At 44.2% G+C, this 16,592-nt stretch overlaps 1 protein-coding gene across 1 annotated transcript in view; it reads right to left on the bottom strand.

The window, feature by feature from the left end:
• LOC144691815 (interferon-induced GTP-binding protein Mx3-like) overlaps positions 1–16,592 on the bottom strand; it is a 31,905-nt gene that overhangs the window by 12,829 nt on the left and 2,484 nt on the right. Inside the window, exons 2-6 of the mRNA XM_078560327.1 lie at positions 15,264–15,456; positions 13,307–13,444; positions 10,681–10,835; positions 5,802–5,940; positions 588–786 (exon numbers count right to left, since the gene is read on the bottom strand). Of these exons, the coding sequence (XP_078416453.1) occupies positions 588–786; positions 5,802–5,940; positions 10,681–10,835; positions 13,307–13,444; positions 15,264–15,453 (821 nt within the window). The 5' untranslated portion in view covers positions 15,454–15,456. The remainder of the gene's footprint in view (positions 1–587; positions 787–5,801; positions 5,941–10,680; positions 10,836–13,306; positions 13,445–15,263; positions 15,457–16,592) is intronic.

The following is a 16,592-nucleotide window of genomic DNA, read 5'->3' as shown; positions in this document are numbered from 1 at the left end:
TGCCCTCTGAAACAGCCTTGCGGGTGTACCTACATCAAATGGACTGCAGTGATTCAAGAAGGCGGCTCATCACCACCTTCTCAAGGGGAATTATAGATGGGCAACAAATGCTACCCTTGCCAGTAACGCCTACATCCCATGAAAGAATAAATTTAAAACAATATCAGATTTGATATTGCACATATATGGAAATATTAGGGCTAGCCAAAAGGTTAGTCAAAGGAGTGTCAAAAAAAGAGAGGAAGAGAGGTTTAAATGGAAATTCCGGAACCTAGGAAGTCGGCATTGCTTTCAATGATGGAGGAAATTAATATCAGAAATGTCCAAGAGGCCGGGATTCGAGGAACACAGAGATCTTGGAGGGTTATGGGGCTGGAGGAGGTTACAGAGATAGGGATGGTGAAGCCATGGAGGGATTTGAAAACAAGGATGAGAATTTTAAAATCAAGGTGTTGTGGGATTGGAGTATATGTAGGGCAGGGAGCACAGGGTTAATGTGAATGCGACTTGATGCCAGATAGGATACAGGCAGCTTTAATTAAAGATTTTTTAATGACAGAAGTGTTTCATACTGTTTTCGGTTTTACCTATAGTCCTCATGATCTTCAAAAAACTTTCTCTCCTTTTTGATTGCTTCACTCAATGTCAGTTGGTCATTAATCTCTTGTTGTCCACGGCACTTGACGATCATGTAACCTTTCTTCAGCTCCACGACTAGGTTCTGAATAATATCTACCACGTTGCCTTCTGTTCCTTTGTCAACCAGGTCAGGTTTGGTTAAAATACCTGTAATTGTAACACGTCTTGTTGGTGAGAAAACAGGCTTCACTGTGCTGTGTGATAAATCTCTTCTTATTTTCTTTCAAATCTGAAGGTCTCCCCATCCCAACCAGCTGTGTTCAGCTACAGGCCAGTGAGTGTGTGCTGTACATATATAAAGGTCATAGAAACATAGAAAATAGGAGCAGAAGTAGGTCATTCGGCCCTTCGAGCCTGCTCTGTCATTCAATATGATTGTGGCTGATCCTCTATCTCAATGCCATACTCCTGCTCTCTCCCCATACCCCTTGATGTCTTTAGACTCCAGAAGTCTATTTCCTTCTTAAATATATTCAGTGACTTGGCATCCACAGCCCTCTATGGTAGAGAATTCCACAGGTTCCTCGTCCTCTGAGTGAAGAAGCTTCTCCTCATCCCAGTGCTAAATAGCCTACCCCGCATCCTGAGACTCTGACCCCATGTTCTAGACCCTCCCCAGCCAGAGGAAACATCATCCCTGTGTCCAGTCTGTCCATCTCCGTCAGAAGGTCGATTTTCCAACTTCACATTTCCAGTGATGAGTTTCACTGTAGTCCAGGAACGAATGTGCAAGAGTTCAGCGTTCAGCTCAGTGTGTCAATCTTGATTGAGGTCAATTTTCCACAAGCCTTAATCTTCAGGCTCTCTAAGGATTCATTTAAGGAATATCTATTGAACTTTTAAAATTAACATGACCATTAACTGCACTAATTGTGCACCTCCTATGAACATTCCATGTTGGAAGACTACAGAGAGAAATCTTACCGAGTGTCAATGGGCCTGAGAGGATTTTCCATTCATTAAAGCTAAACAAATAGAAAATCCCAGAGAGCTTGTAGACTACATCTATCGGGTCTCCTTTATCAATTTTGTTAGTAGCATCCTCAAAAAACTCCAACAAGATTGTCAAACATGATTTCCCATTCGCAAATCCATGCTGACTATGCCCAACCAGATCATGATTATCCAAGTATCCATTTATCACATCCTTTATAATTGATTCTAGCATTTTCCCTACTTCTGATGTAAGGCTAACAGGTCTGTAGTTCCCTAGTTTTCTCTCTCCCTCCTTTCTTAAATAGTGGGTTGACATTTGCTACCTTCCAATCTTCAGGAACCATTCCAGAACCTATAGAATTTTGGTAAATGATCACCAGTGCATCGGCTATCTCTATAGTAACCTCTTTCAACACTCTGGGATGCAGAATATCAGGTCCCGGGGACTTATCAACTTTCATCCCCATTAATTTCTCCAATACAGCCTTCTTACTTATACTAATTTCCTTAACTCCACATTCTCTCTAGTCCCTTTGATCTCTAAATCTGGGAGGTTTCCTGTATCTTCCTCAGTGAAGACAGACACAAAGTAATCATTTAGCTTCTCTGCCATTTCTCTATTCCCCATTTTGAATTCTCCTGACTCTGCCTGTAATGGACCCACATTTGTCTTAGCCAAATGCTTCCTTTTTCCATATATATAGAAGCTTTTACAGTCCGTTAATCTGCTTTTTGCTAGATTGCATTCATATTCTATTCTCCCTTTCTTTACCAGTTTCTTGGTCTTTTGCTGTATTCTAAAAACCTCCCAACCTTCAGGTTTACTACTACTTCTGGAAACTTTATAAGCCTTTTCTTTTAATCTTATACAATCCTTAACTTCCTTTATCAGCCACGGTTGACTGACTTTTTTTTGGGTTTTTGCACCTTGAAGGAATGTATAGATGCTGTAAGCTATGTCATAGTTCATTGAAGACCATCCATTGCCTATGTACAGTCATACCTTTTAATGTATTTTCCCAATACACCTCAGCCAATTTGTCCCTCATGCCTTCATAATTTCCTTTATTCAACTTTAACACCCTTGCTTCAGAGTGAAGTACCTCACTTTCAAACATGAAGTAAAATTCTATCATATTGAGGTCACTCATGCCCAAAGGTTCTTTCACAACAAGATTATTAATTAGCCCTTTTTCATTGCATAATACTAGATCTAAAATAGCCTGTCCTCCAGTCGGCTCCTCAACATACTCCTCTAGAAAACCATCCCTAACACACTCCAGAAACTTGTCTTCCACAGCATTAGTGCTCAGTTGGTTTACCCAGTCTATATGCAGATTGAAGTCACCCATGTTTACTGTATTGCCCATGCTACATGCTTCTCTCATCTCCTGATTAACACCATGCCCCACATTACCACTACTGTTTGGTGGCCGATAAACAACTCCAACCAATGTCTGCTGCCCTTTGCTGTTTCTTAGCTCCATCCAAACAGATTCCACACATTGTTCTTCCGATCTGAGACCCTCCCTTACTAATGCACTGATCTCATCCCTTATTGTCAGCGCAACTCCACCTCCTTTCCCTTCTTGTCTGTCCTTCCTAAACGTCGAATATCCTTGAATATTCAGTTCCCAGTCTTGGTCACCATGCAGCCACATTTCCGTAATGACAATTATATCATACCCCTTTACCTCTATTTGTGCTTTTAGATCATCTACCTTATTGCGAATGCTGCGCGAATTCAGGTAGTGTCCTTAACTTTGTCTTTTTTACATCATTCTGCATTCAAAGCGTACTCAATGCTCTGCTTTGTTTCTCCTGCCTTCTAGTCTCACTACCACTTCCTGTTACCAACTTTGCTTTCTTCCAATTTGGGCCACCCTTCAGGTTCCCACTCCCCTGACAAGCTAGTTTAAACCCACCCCAACAGCACTAGCAAATCTCCCTACGAGTATACCAGTCACAGTCCTGTTACAATGTAGCCCGTCCAGTTTGTACAGGTCCCACCTGCCTCAGAACCCGACCTGATGCCTCAGAAACCTGATGTCCTCCCTCCTACACCAGTTCTCCAGCCACATATTTAATCGATCAAACCTCCAATTCCTATGCTCACTATCACGTAGCACTGAGAGTAACCCTGAAATTACTGCTCTTGAGGTCCTGCTTTTTAATTTCCTTCCTAACTTCCTGAAATCTGCTTTCAGGACCTCATCCCTCTTCCTACTTTTGTCGTTGGCACCTATGTGGACCACGACTTCTGGCTGATTCCCCCTCCCCCCGAAGATGTCCTACAGCTGCTCCATGACATCCTTGACCCTGGCACCAGGGATGCAACACACCATCCTGGAGTCGTATTTACTGCCGCAGAAATGCCTGTCTGATCCCCTGACTATGGAATCCCCTATCACTATTGCTCTTCCATTCTTCTTCTTCCCCCACTGTACAGCAGAGCCACCCATGGTGCCACAGGCTTGACTCTGGCCACAATCTCAGCATCCAAAATGGAGAACCAATTAGCAAGCAGGATAGACTCTGGTGACTCCTATACTACCTGCCTGGTTCTCTTAGACTGCCTAGCGGTCACCCATTCCCTCTCTGGCTGCACGCTTCTGCCCTGTGGTGTGCCCACTTCTCTAAGCACGCTATCCACATAGTCCTCTGCCTCGCAGATGCACAACAGTGTCTCCAGCCATCGCTCAAGTTCTGAAACTCGGAGCTCAAGCTTGTGCAGTTGGTGACACTTCCTACAGATGTGCTTGTCAGGGACACATGGTGCGTCCACGACTTCACACATACCGCAGGATGCACACTCCACTTGGCCAAGCTGACCTGCCATCCCGTAACTCTAAAAACTATTTATTACACTTAGAGTAAGTAGAATGAGTAGAATAAATTACTAGTAACTTTACTATACTTACGCTAACTTTATCTTACTTTGGTTTACCTTATTACTTCATTTAACTTTGACCTGATTTAACTTTACTTCCCTATTGCTAGTGTTCCTTACTGAAATCCAAGTTGCTACTTCTTTATAAATGATACGTTTTCTAGTTTTAAGCTATGCAAACACACTCCCTAATGGCAGCTTCTCACCAGCCAATGAACTTACAGTTTTCCTGTGGGGTCACTCCTGGATTTTTTTTTTCAAGCTCAGCCCGCTGGCCGAGTAGAGGTGTCCCTCCCAGGTCCGGCTGTCTCTGCTCCTGGAAGGTGAATGAAGGCCCCAAGCCTCATCCTCTATTTATCCGCTGCCCAAGTAGAGGTGCCCCTTGCACGTCCAGTTGTCTCCACTCTCGGAAACTGAGTGAAGGCCCTGAGCCTCACCCTCTATTTATCTACTGCTTGAGTAGAGGTGTCTCTCGTAGGTCCAGCTGTCACTGCACCCAGAAGGTGAGTGAAGGCCCCGAGCCTCTTCCTCTATTTATCCACTGGCCGAGCAGAGGTGACCCTTGTAGGTCCATTGTCTCTGCTCTCGGAAGGTGAGTGAAAGCCCCGAGCCTCATCTGCTATTTAGCCTTTGCCCGACTAGAGGTGTCCCTCACAGGCCCGGTTGTCTCTGCTCCTGAAGGTGAGCAGCACGTAAATGGGGGCAGCTGCTTAGAACACGATTTAAAGAGGTCAATTTCTTTGTTAAAATAATGATTGAAGAAATTTCACACGAGCAAGATTAAGCATTTTCAGGGCACAGCATGATTTTCAAGGCCATCAGATCACATCTCCCATTGCGGGCAGTCTTCTGATCTGTAGCCATCCATATAACGTACAAGTTTTTCTAAACTGGATATTGTGCAGCATTTACCAACATAGTGCTGCACAACAAAGGTGCAACTTGGTAATCGTTTGCAGCAGCAGGAGACATTTGGCTTACTTATCCGGGGTATTCTCTTGCCATACTTTGAATAACTCTGCCTCTCATTTGTTGGCAAGAACCTGACTAGTTCATTCTTAGTGCTACCCATATACATATGAACGTAAGAAATAGAAGCTGGAGTAGGCAATTTTTCCCTTCGAGTCTGTTCTGCCATTCGACAAGATCATGGCTAATCTTCTACCTCAGCTCCACCTGGCCTCGATATCCTGATATCCTTTAATTGCCTTAGTGCCCAACAATCTCTTGACTTCTAGCTTTAATACACTCAACAATTGAGCAAATGTGATAGTGTCAATTTTGTTTTTAACAGTCACAGGGTTAAGACAGTCAGGACATTTTTCAGTTTAATTACCCAGAGTTCTCTCTCCGGAAGGGTCCACTTCCTGGGCCATTTTCAGAGCTTCTGTGGTTGCGATGTCAACGTTGCATGGCACAACCACAAGGTTAATTGTTTCTTGTCGCTTAATAAATGATTTAATGAGTTTCTTAATCTGTAATAAAACATCAAACTATTAGCTACAAAGCGAATTTAAAAGTAACCAAAATAAAGTTGGGGGGAAGGAGCCAAAGAATTCATAAAGAGTGACCAATTGATGAAGGAAAGCTCAACAACTATTTATACAAGATGTATTTGACTGTCACTAACTGTATGTAATTAACCACGACATGAAATAATTTGTCAAACAATTGAAAGATATACAACGCAGGAAGAAAAGGGAAGGGCCGTTGCCCAGGGTACGCATTACATAAAATTGTAATCAGCATTAAATTACGTGGCATTCAAAAAGCCGGAACATTGGAAGGTTTACATGCCCCAAAGTGTGGATATGTTATAGATAAACCAATGTACAATTCTGTACAAAAGCAGGATATCTTGCCTAATGCTTGTGATAAATTCTAATATCTGACAAAGGCAGTTAGACTATGTGAGTAAACATCTAACAATGTGATACTTTCTTGTATCTCAGCCTGAATACTGAGCCATGAGGAAAAATTCTTCAAATGTTTGTCTTGGTGGGCTTAAGAAAAGAACAATAAGCCAAGATAGTATCCATCCCAGAATATTGAAGTCATTGTGGAGGAGAAAGACAAGGTATTAACTATAATTTACGGAAAGGGTAGATATGGAAATTGTGACAAAGAATTGGAGGGTGGGAATTATTATGCTTAAGATCAAGAAAGAGGGACAGGATAAATCAAGAGTTAATAAATTAATCAGGAAGATAGGAATTGCTAATAGTCTGCAGCAGACCCAGACATGAAGCAAGGAAAATCCCAGTGGTGGAATATTTTGAGAACCATTGGCCAAAAATGTATTTGCAGTCATTTTCAGGCATGGGAGTTACGAATACTGATTTGGCCACAGCTGTTCCTGTTAAGCAGGCAGCACATAACTCCATGCTGCCTCTTCATTTACTTGACTTTAGCATGCAGCCCAGTGCGATCCATACTGCTGGCTGGCTGCATGCTCAACAGGAGGCCTAACAACATATGAGGCTGGTGTGTGTTCCAGCTAGCCTCCAGCTCTTAAAGGCAGTCTATCCCTCTTAAGGGGAAACTGCACTGAATGAAAGGAGGTTTTTGCTGACTGCCAATGCTGCAATTGGAGATAAGGGAAATGGAGTACGGCCCTTACAGAGGGCTCTGTGGTTCACAGATATGGCGCCGGAAGCCTCAGTCATGGAGGTGGGCAGGTGGACTGACGTCCAAATAGAATAGGAGCAGATGGCTAGGGAGGTCAACTCCTGCAGTCTAACCCCAAGACCTGGCAGCAGTGCTGGAAGAAGTTTAATGACCTCACTTGCATGGGCAAGATCAGTGAATATATCTTCAAAGGACATCTCAGACCCACCACATCATCAACCACTCATGCACCACATGCCCATCACTCAGCCATCAGCACTTTGTGGCTCTCAGGACTCACACCTAACATCCAGATACTCCATCTCACCGTCACACACCTGCTGTCAAACTCACACCCATCTCTCGCTGATTCCACATACCCCAGCTATTCAGCTGTGGCAGGCACATCATCCAAACACAGTGCAACACAATCACGAACATCCTTCCCTCTCCTCTTGCAGGACAAGATTGTCCTCAATAGAAGGGAGCAGAATCAAAGCAGAAGCGAAAAAGCATGGATTCATCCCCTGAGCCTGTCAGAGGTGATGGTGCTACACATCATGGAGCTGGCCAAAATACAGCCCATAGCATACTGCATTTAGGATGATGATACATCACTCAACTCCCACCTCATCCTGCCACCTGGACATGATGTCCAAGCTGCTGATGGTGTGATCTTGGACCTCTTGCTTTCCTTTCCAACCCCCTCTCCTTCATCCCAACCCTTCCATTGTGATTTTGTGCTTTCAGATACCCAAGAACTGATGCCTACTCAACCACAGCAAACCCAGGAGAAAGAGCGAGAGCAACACCACAGCACTGATGAAAAGTCACCATCCCTTGATCTGACACTCAGAGCAACAACTCAGCTCCTGGTACTGTGCGAACTTCAAAGGGTAGGTATAGAGTCAGGATCTGCACATGCTGAGTGACTGGGCACTAAAGGGCTACTAGGGTAGGTGGAAAGGATAGTTCACTGGAGGGTCAGGGTGAAGATGAGTCCTGCTACAGGGAATTCAGATAAGGACTACGATGGGTTGGCAAACAGGAGAATGGTGATGAGGATGCATGCTGAGATGCTGGGTACATTGACTGGCCTGCTAACCAGCCTTCTGTAACTGTCAAGGAGCATGGAGAGGTCCGGTTCCAATGTGGCAGAGCCACCAGAAGTGCTGTGGAGTCCAATTTCACAGTTCATAGGTCTAAACATCGCCTGTTCCTCCCAAGCATGCTACACTTAACACATAGAATGTCTCAAAGTTCCTTACATACTGTATCTCAAAATAAGGAATCAATCTAATTTGCCGATCAAAGACGTTGCCCCTTTTGTTTTGCAGTTAGTTAAACAATTTGCACATTAAGATGATTGGAGTTGACATTATTGAGAGAGTGAAATCTTATTGTGAGGTCAGGAAGATAGGGAAATGCAAACATTTCCTCAGTTGTGAAAGGAGCTGGTCTTTTGAAGTCAGGGTAAAAATGCATTGTTGGAACTATAGAGGGAGCTATACTCAATGACAACTTGCATTGATATCATACCTTTAATCTAGTAAAACATCCCAAATCCCAATCCCAAGTTGCTCAATCAGATAAATACTTAAATTTTTTTTATATCAGATGTGGGCGTCATTGGTTAGGCCAGCATTAATATTGCCCATCCCGAATTGCCCTTGAGAAGGTGGTGCTGTTCTGAACCGCTACAATCCCCCCTGGTGTAGGTACATCCACAGTGCTGTTAGGGACCGAGTTCCAGGATTTTGACCCAGCAACAGTGAAGGAACGGTGATATAGTTCCAAGTCAGGATGGTGTGTGACTTGGAGGGGAACTTGCAATTGGTGGTGTTTCCATGCATCTGCTGCCCTTGCCCTTCTAGGTGGTACAGGTCACGGGTTTGGAAGGTGTTGTTGAAGGAGCCTTGGTGAGTTCCTGCAATGCATTTTGTAGATGGTACACACTGTTGCCACTGTGCATTGGTGGTGGAGGGAGTGAGTGTTGAAGGTGGTGAATGGGGTGCCAATCAAGTGGGCTGCTTTGTTCTGGATGGTGTCAAGCTTCTTGAGTGTTGTGGGAGCTGCACTCATCTTGGCAAGTGGACAATATTCCATCACACTCCTGACTGGCTGACACCAAAAGGCACATTTGGGCAAGTGACCAAAGATTGACGAAGAGATAGGTTTAATGCCCTAGCAAAACGAATCAATGGGAATCAGGGAGAAAACTCTCCGCTGGTTGGAGTCATACCTAGCATAAAGGAAGATGGTTGTGGTTGTTGGAGCTCAGTCATCTCAGCTTCAGGACATCACAGCAGGAATTCCTCAGGGCATTATCCTAGGCCCAACCATCTTCAGCTGCTTCATCAATTACCTTCCTTCCACTAACATTCACACCACACAAGTGCCAGGCAATGACTATCTCCAACGAGAGAGAATCTAACCATCACCTGCGGGGTTACTATTGACCAGAAACTGAACTGGACTAGCCATATAAATACTGTAGCTACGAGAGCAGGTCAGAGGCTAGGAATCCTGCAATGAGTAACTCACCTCCTGACTCCCAAAGCCTGTCCATCATCTATAAGGCACAAGTCAGGATTGTGATGGAATACTCCCCACCTGCCTGGATGCAGCTCCCACAATACTCAAGAAGCTTGGCACTACTTGAGTGGCACCACATCCCAAACATTCACACTCTCCACCACTGACGCACAGTAGCAGCAGTGTGTATCATCTACAAGATACACAGCAGGAATTCACCAAGGCTCCCTAGACAGCACCTTCCAAACACTACCATCTAGAAGGACAAGGGCAGCAGATAGATGGGAACACCACCACCTGGGAATTTCCTTCCAACTCACTCACCATCCTGACTTGGAAATATATTGGCGTTCCTTCACTGTCACTGGGTCAAAATCCTGGAACTCCCTTCCTAACAGCACTGTGGATGTACCTACACCACATGCACTGCAGCGGTTCAAGAAGGCCTTCAACACCACCTTCTCAAGGGCAATTAGGGATGGGCAATAAATGCTGACCCAGCCATCCCGTGAATAATAAAAAAATGGTACATCCTAAAAGAGGAGAGGTGTGGAAAGACAGAGATTTAGGTAGGGTATTCCAGAACTTAGAGGTTAGGAGTTGAAGCCATAGTCACCAAAGGTGGGGCAGAGGAAGGCAAAGGACACATAGAGGCCAAAGTTTGATAAATGCAGAGGTCTTAGAGGGGATAAGGGGCGCTGTAAGGCTGGAGGAAGTTGTGGCGCTTGGAAAAGGTGGGGCTGGGTAAGGATTTTAGTGAATCGGTTGTCTGGGAGCCAATGTGGCTCAGTGAGAGAAGGGTGATAACTGAAAGTGACTTGGTGCGAATTAGGATACTGGCAACAGAATGTTGGATGAGCTCCCAAGTATATAGAGGTTGGAAGATGGGACACCAGTCAGGAGAGCACTGGAATAGTTCCACTCTGCGCCTGAACTTTACTGTAGCTGACACCGCAACACTGCTAACAATGAGGGTCTGATTCTTAAAGAGATATTCTTCAACCTGCTGAGAGCAAGAAAGCGTTAAATATAAAAAGAGCTGTTTCATATTTTTACAGAGTCTGGCTACATACCTGATCACCAATATCTGCTGGTTGGTTGCCAACGGCTACTCTGGCAATCCCTGGTAGATCTATCAGTGTCAGGTCAGGAACATTGCTGGATTGAATTTGAAGGCTGATCAATTCTTTACTGATTCCTACGCCATTACCTGCCATGATGTTCTGGGCTGGAGAGATATGATCACAGAGTCAGAGAATCAAGGATATTTGTCACACAGAGGGGAGTCATTCTGCCTACATGATGTTTGGCCAGTGATAGGGTAACATATATCCTGAAAACATGGTTTGCAAGCCTTATTTTCCTTTGGGGAGGGGAAAGAATGAGAAGAATGACAGGTTATTTTCATTGCAATAAAGTCTAATTAGTCCAGATGGTGTCATGATATGTTTGGTTGTGAGGTAAATAATCACCTGTGTTTGAAGGGGAACATCCCTCCCTCACTCCACAAAGTTTCCTGCCAAGAAAACAATGAGGTAGAAATTCCAGTCTTGGGCCCAAATTGGACCTGTGGAGGCAGTGGGCTTAACAAAGATTTTTTAGTTGTTTGATTATTCATCACCATTCCTGGCTTTGATCGACCTGTTAGTTCTGGAATGAATTAGCTCTGCAGGCTGTTTCTGCTGTTAGGCGTGCATGTGGTCCTGTGTTGTGACTTCACCAGGTTGGCCCCTCCTTTTAGGTATACCTGGCACTGCACTCTTCACTAAACGAGAGTTGATCCCCTAGTTTATTGGCAATGATAGCTATGCCATGAGGTTACAGATTGTGGTTGAATGCAATTCTGCTGCTAATGATGGCCCACAGTGCCTCATGCTGGATCTGTTCTGAATCAAAAACAAAAACAGAATTACCTGGAAAAACTCAGCAGGTCTGGCAGTTATATAACCAGCTTATATTTCACCCCTCTCCTAACTTTACTCAGTTCTGCTGAAGGGTCATGAGAACTCGAAACGTCAACTCTTTTCTTCTCCGCCGATGCTGCCAGACCTGCTGAGTTTTTCCAGGTAATTCTGTTTTTGTTTTGGATTTCCAGCATCCGCAGTAGTTTTTTGTTTTTATCTCTGTTCTGAATCAATTTCATTTAGCACGGTGATGGTGCCAAACAATACCGATGGATGGTATTCTCAGTGTGAAGATTGGACTTTGTCTCTACAAGGACTCTGAGGTGGTCACTCCTACCAACACTGCTATTGACAGATGAATCTGCGACGAGTAGATTGGTGAAGGTGAGGTCAAGAATGTTGTTCTCTTGGTTCCCTCACCACCTGCCGCAGGCCCAGCCTACCAGCTGTGTCCTCCAGGACTCGGCCAGCTCGGTCAGTAGTGGTTCTACTGAGTAACTCTTGGTGATGGACATTGAAATCCCTCAACCAGAGCACATTCTATGCCCTTCTACCTTCTTCCAAGTGATTTTCAAAATGGAGGAGTACAGCAAGAGCTCAGTGGGGCAGGTGGGCGGGGTTGGGGGGGAGTTTTGGTAGCGGTGGCTATGTGGTACTCGGCAGGAGGTCTCCTTGCCCACTTTTAACCTGATGCCATGAGACTTCTTGGGGTTTGAAGTCAACGTTGCAGATGCCAGGGCAACTCCCTCCTACCACTGTGACGCCACCTCTGGTGTATCTGGCCCGCTGGTGGGTTATTTTTTATTCTTTCACTGGATATGGGCGTTGCTGGTTAGGCCGTCATTTTTATCACCCATCCCTAATTCCCCTTGAGAAGGTGGTGGGGAGCGACCTCTTGATCCGCTTCAGTCCATGTGGCATAAGTACATCCACAGTGCTGTTAGGGAGGGAGTTCCAGACTTTTGACCCAGTCACAGTGAAGGAGCCACAATATAGTTCCAAGCCAGGGTGGTGTGTGGCTTGGAGGGGAACTTTCAAGTAGTGGTGTTCCCATGCATCTGCTGCCCTTGTTCTTCTAGGTGGTAGGGGTCATGGGTTTGAAAGGTTATGGAGGACATCTTGGGAGTCTCTGTAGTCCCAGTAGGAATGGTGGCACCGGTGAGGCAGGTTGGAGACTATGTGGGCACCTCAACATGGAGGCATTCTCAGAGATGTGGGTCTAAGTTTAAAAAAATGAGGGCCAAAGCCGGTAGGTCCCTCAGGGCAGAGGGGAAACATCCACTGGAGTAATCATTTGGGCCGTGGTTGCAGTCTTTTCTGCTCACGGCCCTGAAATTGGAGCAAGGAGCCTCTGGCCTGCTGCAGGAAGGCTGCTTCTGTTCAGTTGGCAGCCTCCACACATAGCGGGGATCACACTGCTCGTGTTAAAATGTCAGTGAGGCCGCAAAATAGTTCACAATTGACCTTAACGAGCAGTGGTTGATTTCAAATCTTAGCCCTGAAGTTAATTCTGACATCTGAACACTGCTTAGCTGAAGTTAATTAACTGATGACAGTACGACAGTAATCGCAAACCATGAACTGAGTGTAAATGCAAGATAAAATTGGAAATTTTCCCAGTGTGTACAGCTCTGTATCACATTCACTCACACCACTGAAAGGCTTGCCAAACACTTATTTCATGGTGTTAACAAAGACTTTACCTCAATGCCATTCATTTTTTATAAAACATGAAGTATGAAAGAAAGCAAAGGCCACACAAATTTGGGAGCAGTGTAGTTCAGTTTTACGGTACCTTCCCAAATTTCTTCCTCCACTTCTGATGGATCGGTCAGGTCCCGTTCCTCAGATCCATAAGTGAGTTTGCCCTTCCAAACATTGGCCTCTTTGGTTTTCTTCAGCTTCAGTTCAAGGGGACACCTGGTAACAATACCTGCCATGGAATATTGAAAAGGATTACATTGTTTCAAACGATTTACAGCCACATATTACTTCAGGTAAGTGCATCGTAGCACAGATCACACCTAAATGAGCCAAAGAAAATTGGTTGGGTCTCAGTACGACAGACCACGAATGGTACAGCATCCACACCAGCACAGGGCACTAAGGTAGGGCAATGTGCTGGTGCTCAGATGTGCCACAGCAAGCTTCAGATCTAAGCCATACTATTGTGCGGAAATGACTAGCAAAGACTACTGTTTGCTTAGGGAAATAAAGGAAGGATGGAAAAGATCTTCCTATACCTTTAGAGAAGATTAAGAGTGATTTAATTGGGCTGTTTATTATGATTAAAGTAGTTGATAAGGTAGATAGAGAGTAACTATTTCCTCAGATTGGGCAGTCCAGAACAAGGGGGCATAACCTTAAAATTAGAGCCTGGTTGTTCAGGAGGGTTGTCAGGAAGCACTTGGGCACACAAAGGGTAGTGAAAATTTGAACCTCTCTCCCCCAAAAGGGCTGTTGAGGTTTTGAATTGAGAATTTCAAACTGAGATCGATAGACCTTTGTTAGGCAATGTTATAAAAGGATATAGAACCAAGGGAGGTAGGTGGATTTGAGATACAGATCAGCTGTAATCTAACTGAATGGCGGAACAGGCTTGAGGGACTAAGTGGCCTACTAACATCCCTCTTCCGGGGAATTATTGCACAGCAGCTAATGGCTGATTATAAAATCTAAAGAAGGAAATGCATTGCCATAGCGACTCATCACATCTCTCAGAAATGTCTCATAGTCATTCACGTACAATGAAATTTCTTGGAAGGATGTGACTGGTGCTGTATTACAATTCATTCATGCACAGCAAGATTCCAGAAGAAGGAGTGAGATAATAGAGGAACAAGTTAATCTGCACCTGAAGGTGTTGCTTGAAGAAGGAATGATGTCTAGCGCACGAAGAAAACTCTATCCTTGTCAGGCTACCTATCTGGCATCCAGTACTGGATGAGCAGAAAATTTTCCCCACAGAATCTTTGGAAGACTGAAGCCATTGTATTTAGTCCCTGTGTTCTGTAGCCATCAGTACCATCCGTCTCTCTGACACCTGTCTAAAGTTGAACCAAACTGTTCACAACCCTGACCCATGTTTGACCCCAAGATGAGCTTCCAAAAATATATCCATGTTATCACTGAGAGCATCTGTTTTCATCTCCAAGACACAGTTCAGCGCTGCCCCAGTATCAGCTCATTTGTTTCTGAAAACCTCATCCATGCATTTTTTTAACCTCTAGACTTGACTCGTCCAAAGCATGCCAGGTCAGCCTCCCATTTTCCACTCATCCAAACTCGCCCAACTCACACTGAGTCCCATTCACCCTGAGTCCTGTTCACCCACCACCCTTGATTCACTGACCTACACTGGTTCTCCATTAAGAAATGCCTCAATTTTGAAATTCTCAACCTTGCTTTCAAATCGCTTCGTGGCCTCACCCTTCCCTATCTCTGCAACCTCCTTCAGCCCTATCACCCTCTAAGATATCTGTGCTCCTCCAATTCTGGCCACTTGAACATCCCTGATTCTAATCGTTTCACCATTGGCGGTATGTTCCTTCAGCTGTCAAGGCCCTAAACCTGGAATTCCTTCTCTTAGCATCTCTGCCTCTCTTCCTCTTCTTTAAATATTAAGACTTTGCCCATGACCTAATATTCTCTTACATTGCTCAGTGTCAAATTATATTTGATAACGTTCCTGGATAAATTCGCTACATTACAGATGCTATACAAGTTGATGTTGTTGAAAGTTGCTATCTTACCACTCCCTCTGGGAAGTGACACCCCGGATAGTGCCTCAAGTACTGAGCTCTTCCCGGAGCTCTGGTCTCCAATCACTGCGATGGCGGGAAGTCCCAGGTCCTTATCCACACCCAGCTTTCTGAGCGAGTCGATAAGATCAATGCAAGGACGTATCTTCTCCTCATAGCAATTATAAAACTGGCCATCCATTGCCTGAAAAGAAACCCAAGGATAATCATTCAACAGAGACCATACAATCATTTAAATATTTCTGAGTTGGAACCAAATATTTTGACCAGTGCTGGCAACTCCTCTATTTCTTATCTGACCGCTTTGTATCAATGCTAAGCTCTGCAATTCCCTCCCTAAACTTTTCTGCCTCTCTGCCTCCTTCTGATTCTTTCAGCTGCTCCTCTCAAATCCCGCCTCTGATTAAGTTTTTGGTCGCCTGTCTAGGACCTTCTCTTGTTTTGGGAATAGGTTTTCTGGAATAAGTTCTCTTTGTTTAAAAAAATCAGCAAGTAATCATCTGTAACTGTAACATAAGAATCCCAGATTGCACAAAGCAAGCACAGGTGTATCACTTTACTTTAAGCTTAAGCAGGTATAAGCAAAAAAAAAAGCCTCAAAACATACAAATACCAGTGAGTGGTCATTTGGCAGTGACTCAAAGTAACTCTTTAATTGGCAACTGCCCTCAGCTGCAGGCCAAGTGACTTTATATAACATCTTTTATGCCCCTTTTCATTTGTGGACCTGGGTGTTATATTCACAGGACCTTATTGTCCTATAAATGTTTCCCATAATATAAAATGACCGATAGTATGTCAACTTCTTTGTCTAAACCATGGGGTAAAAGCCTGTCCTGTTGTTATTCACCTTCTGAGCCTCTAGAGTCTTTGCATGTGTCTTCTGTCCTTGATCACTCAGGTCTTTACAATCTCTTTTCTCATGCAATGCTGTGACCCATGATCAGTTCCACAACTCTCTTGAAACATCTCATCTCCAGCGTTCAAACTAGTTTTCAGGGACTTCGTTGAGCGTATTGTCCTGTTATCAGTTGTTCATGCTTAGAGCTGTTCATCAGGTCTGCTAATAAACCAGCCATTCTCATTCCTTATCAGATCAATATTTCATTAATCATCTGTAGGGCTGTGTGGACATGCCATATTCTTGTTTCTTACAACAGTCCAATTGTTTGTTTCTGCCCAAGATCTTCCTTACCTGTGATAAATAGCTTGCAGCATTCTGCAGTTTATTCCACTCTGAAAATTCTTCGTCTTGCGAAGTATGTTTATAGATAAAATTTGGTGATCTTTGTTTAAGTTTGGTCAAACCATACAGCAATA

This window comes from Cetorhinus maximus, chromosome 16 (genome assembly GCF_964194155.1).
Source record: "Cetorhinus maximus chromosome 16, sCetMax3.hap1.1, whole genome shotgun sequence".
In the NCBI taxonomy this organism is placed as follows: Eukaryota; Metazoa; Chordata; class Chondrichthyes; order Lamniformes; family Cetorhinidae; genus Cetorhinus; species Cetorhinus maximus.
The sequence above is the reverse complement of the archived record's forward strand: the minus strand, read 5'-3'. Positions and strand labels throughout refer to the sequence as shown.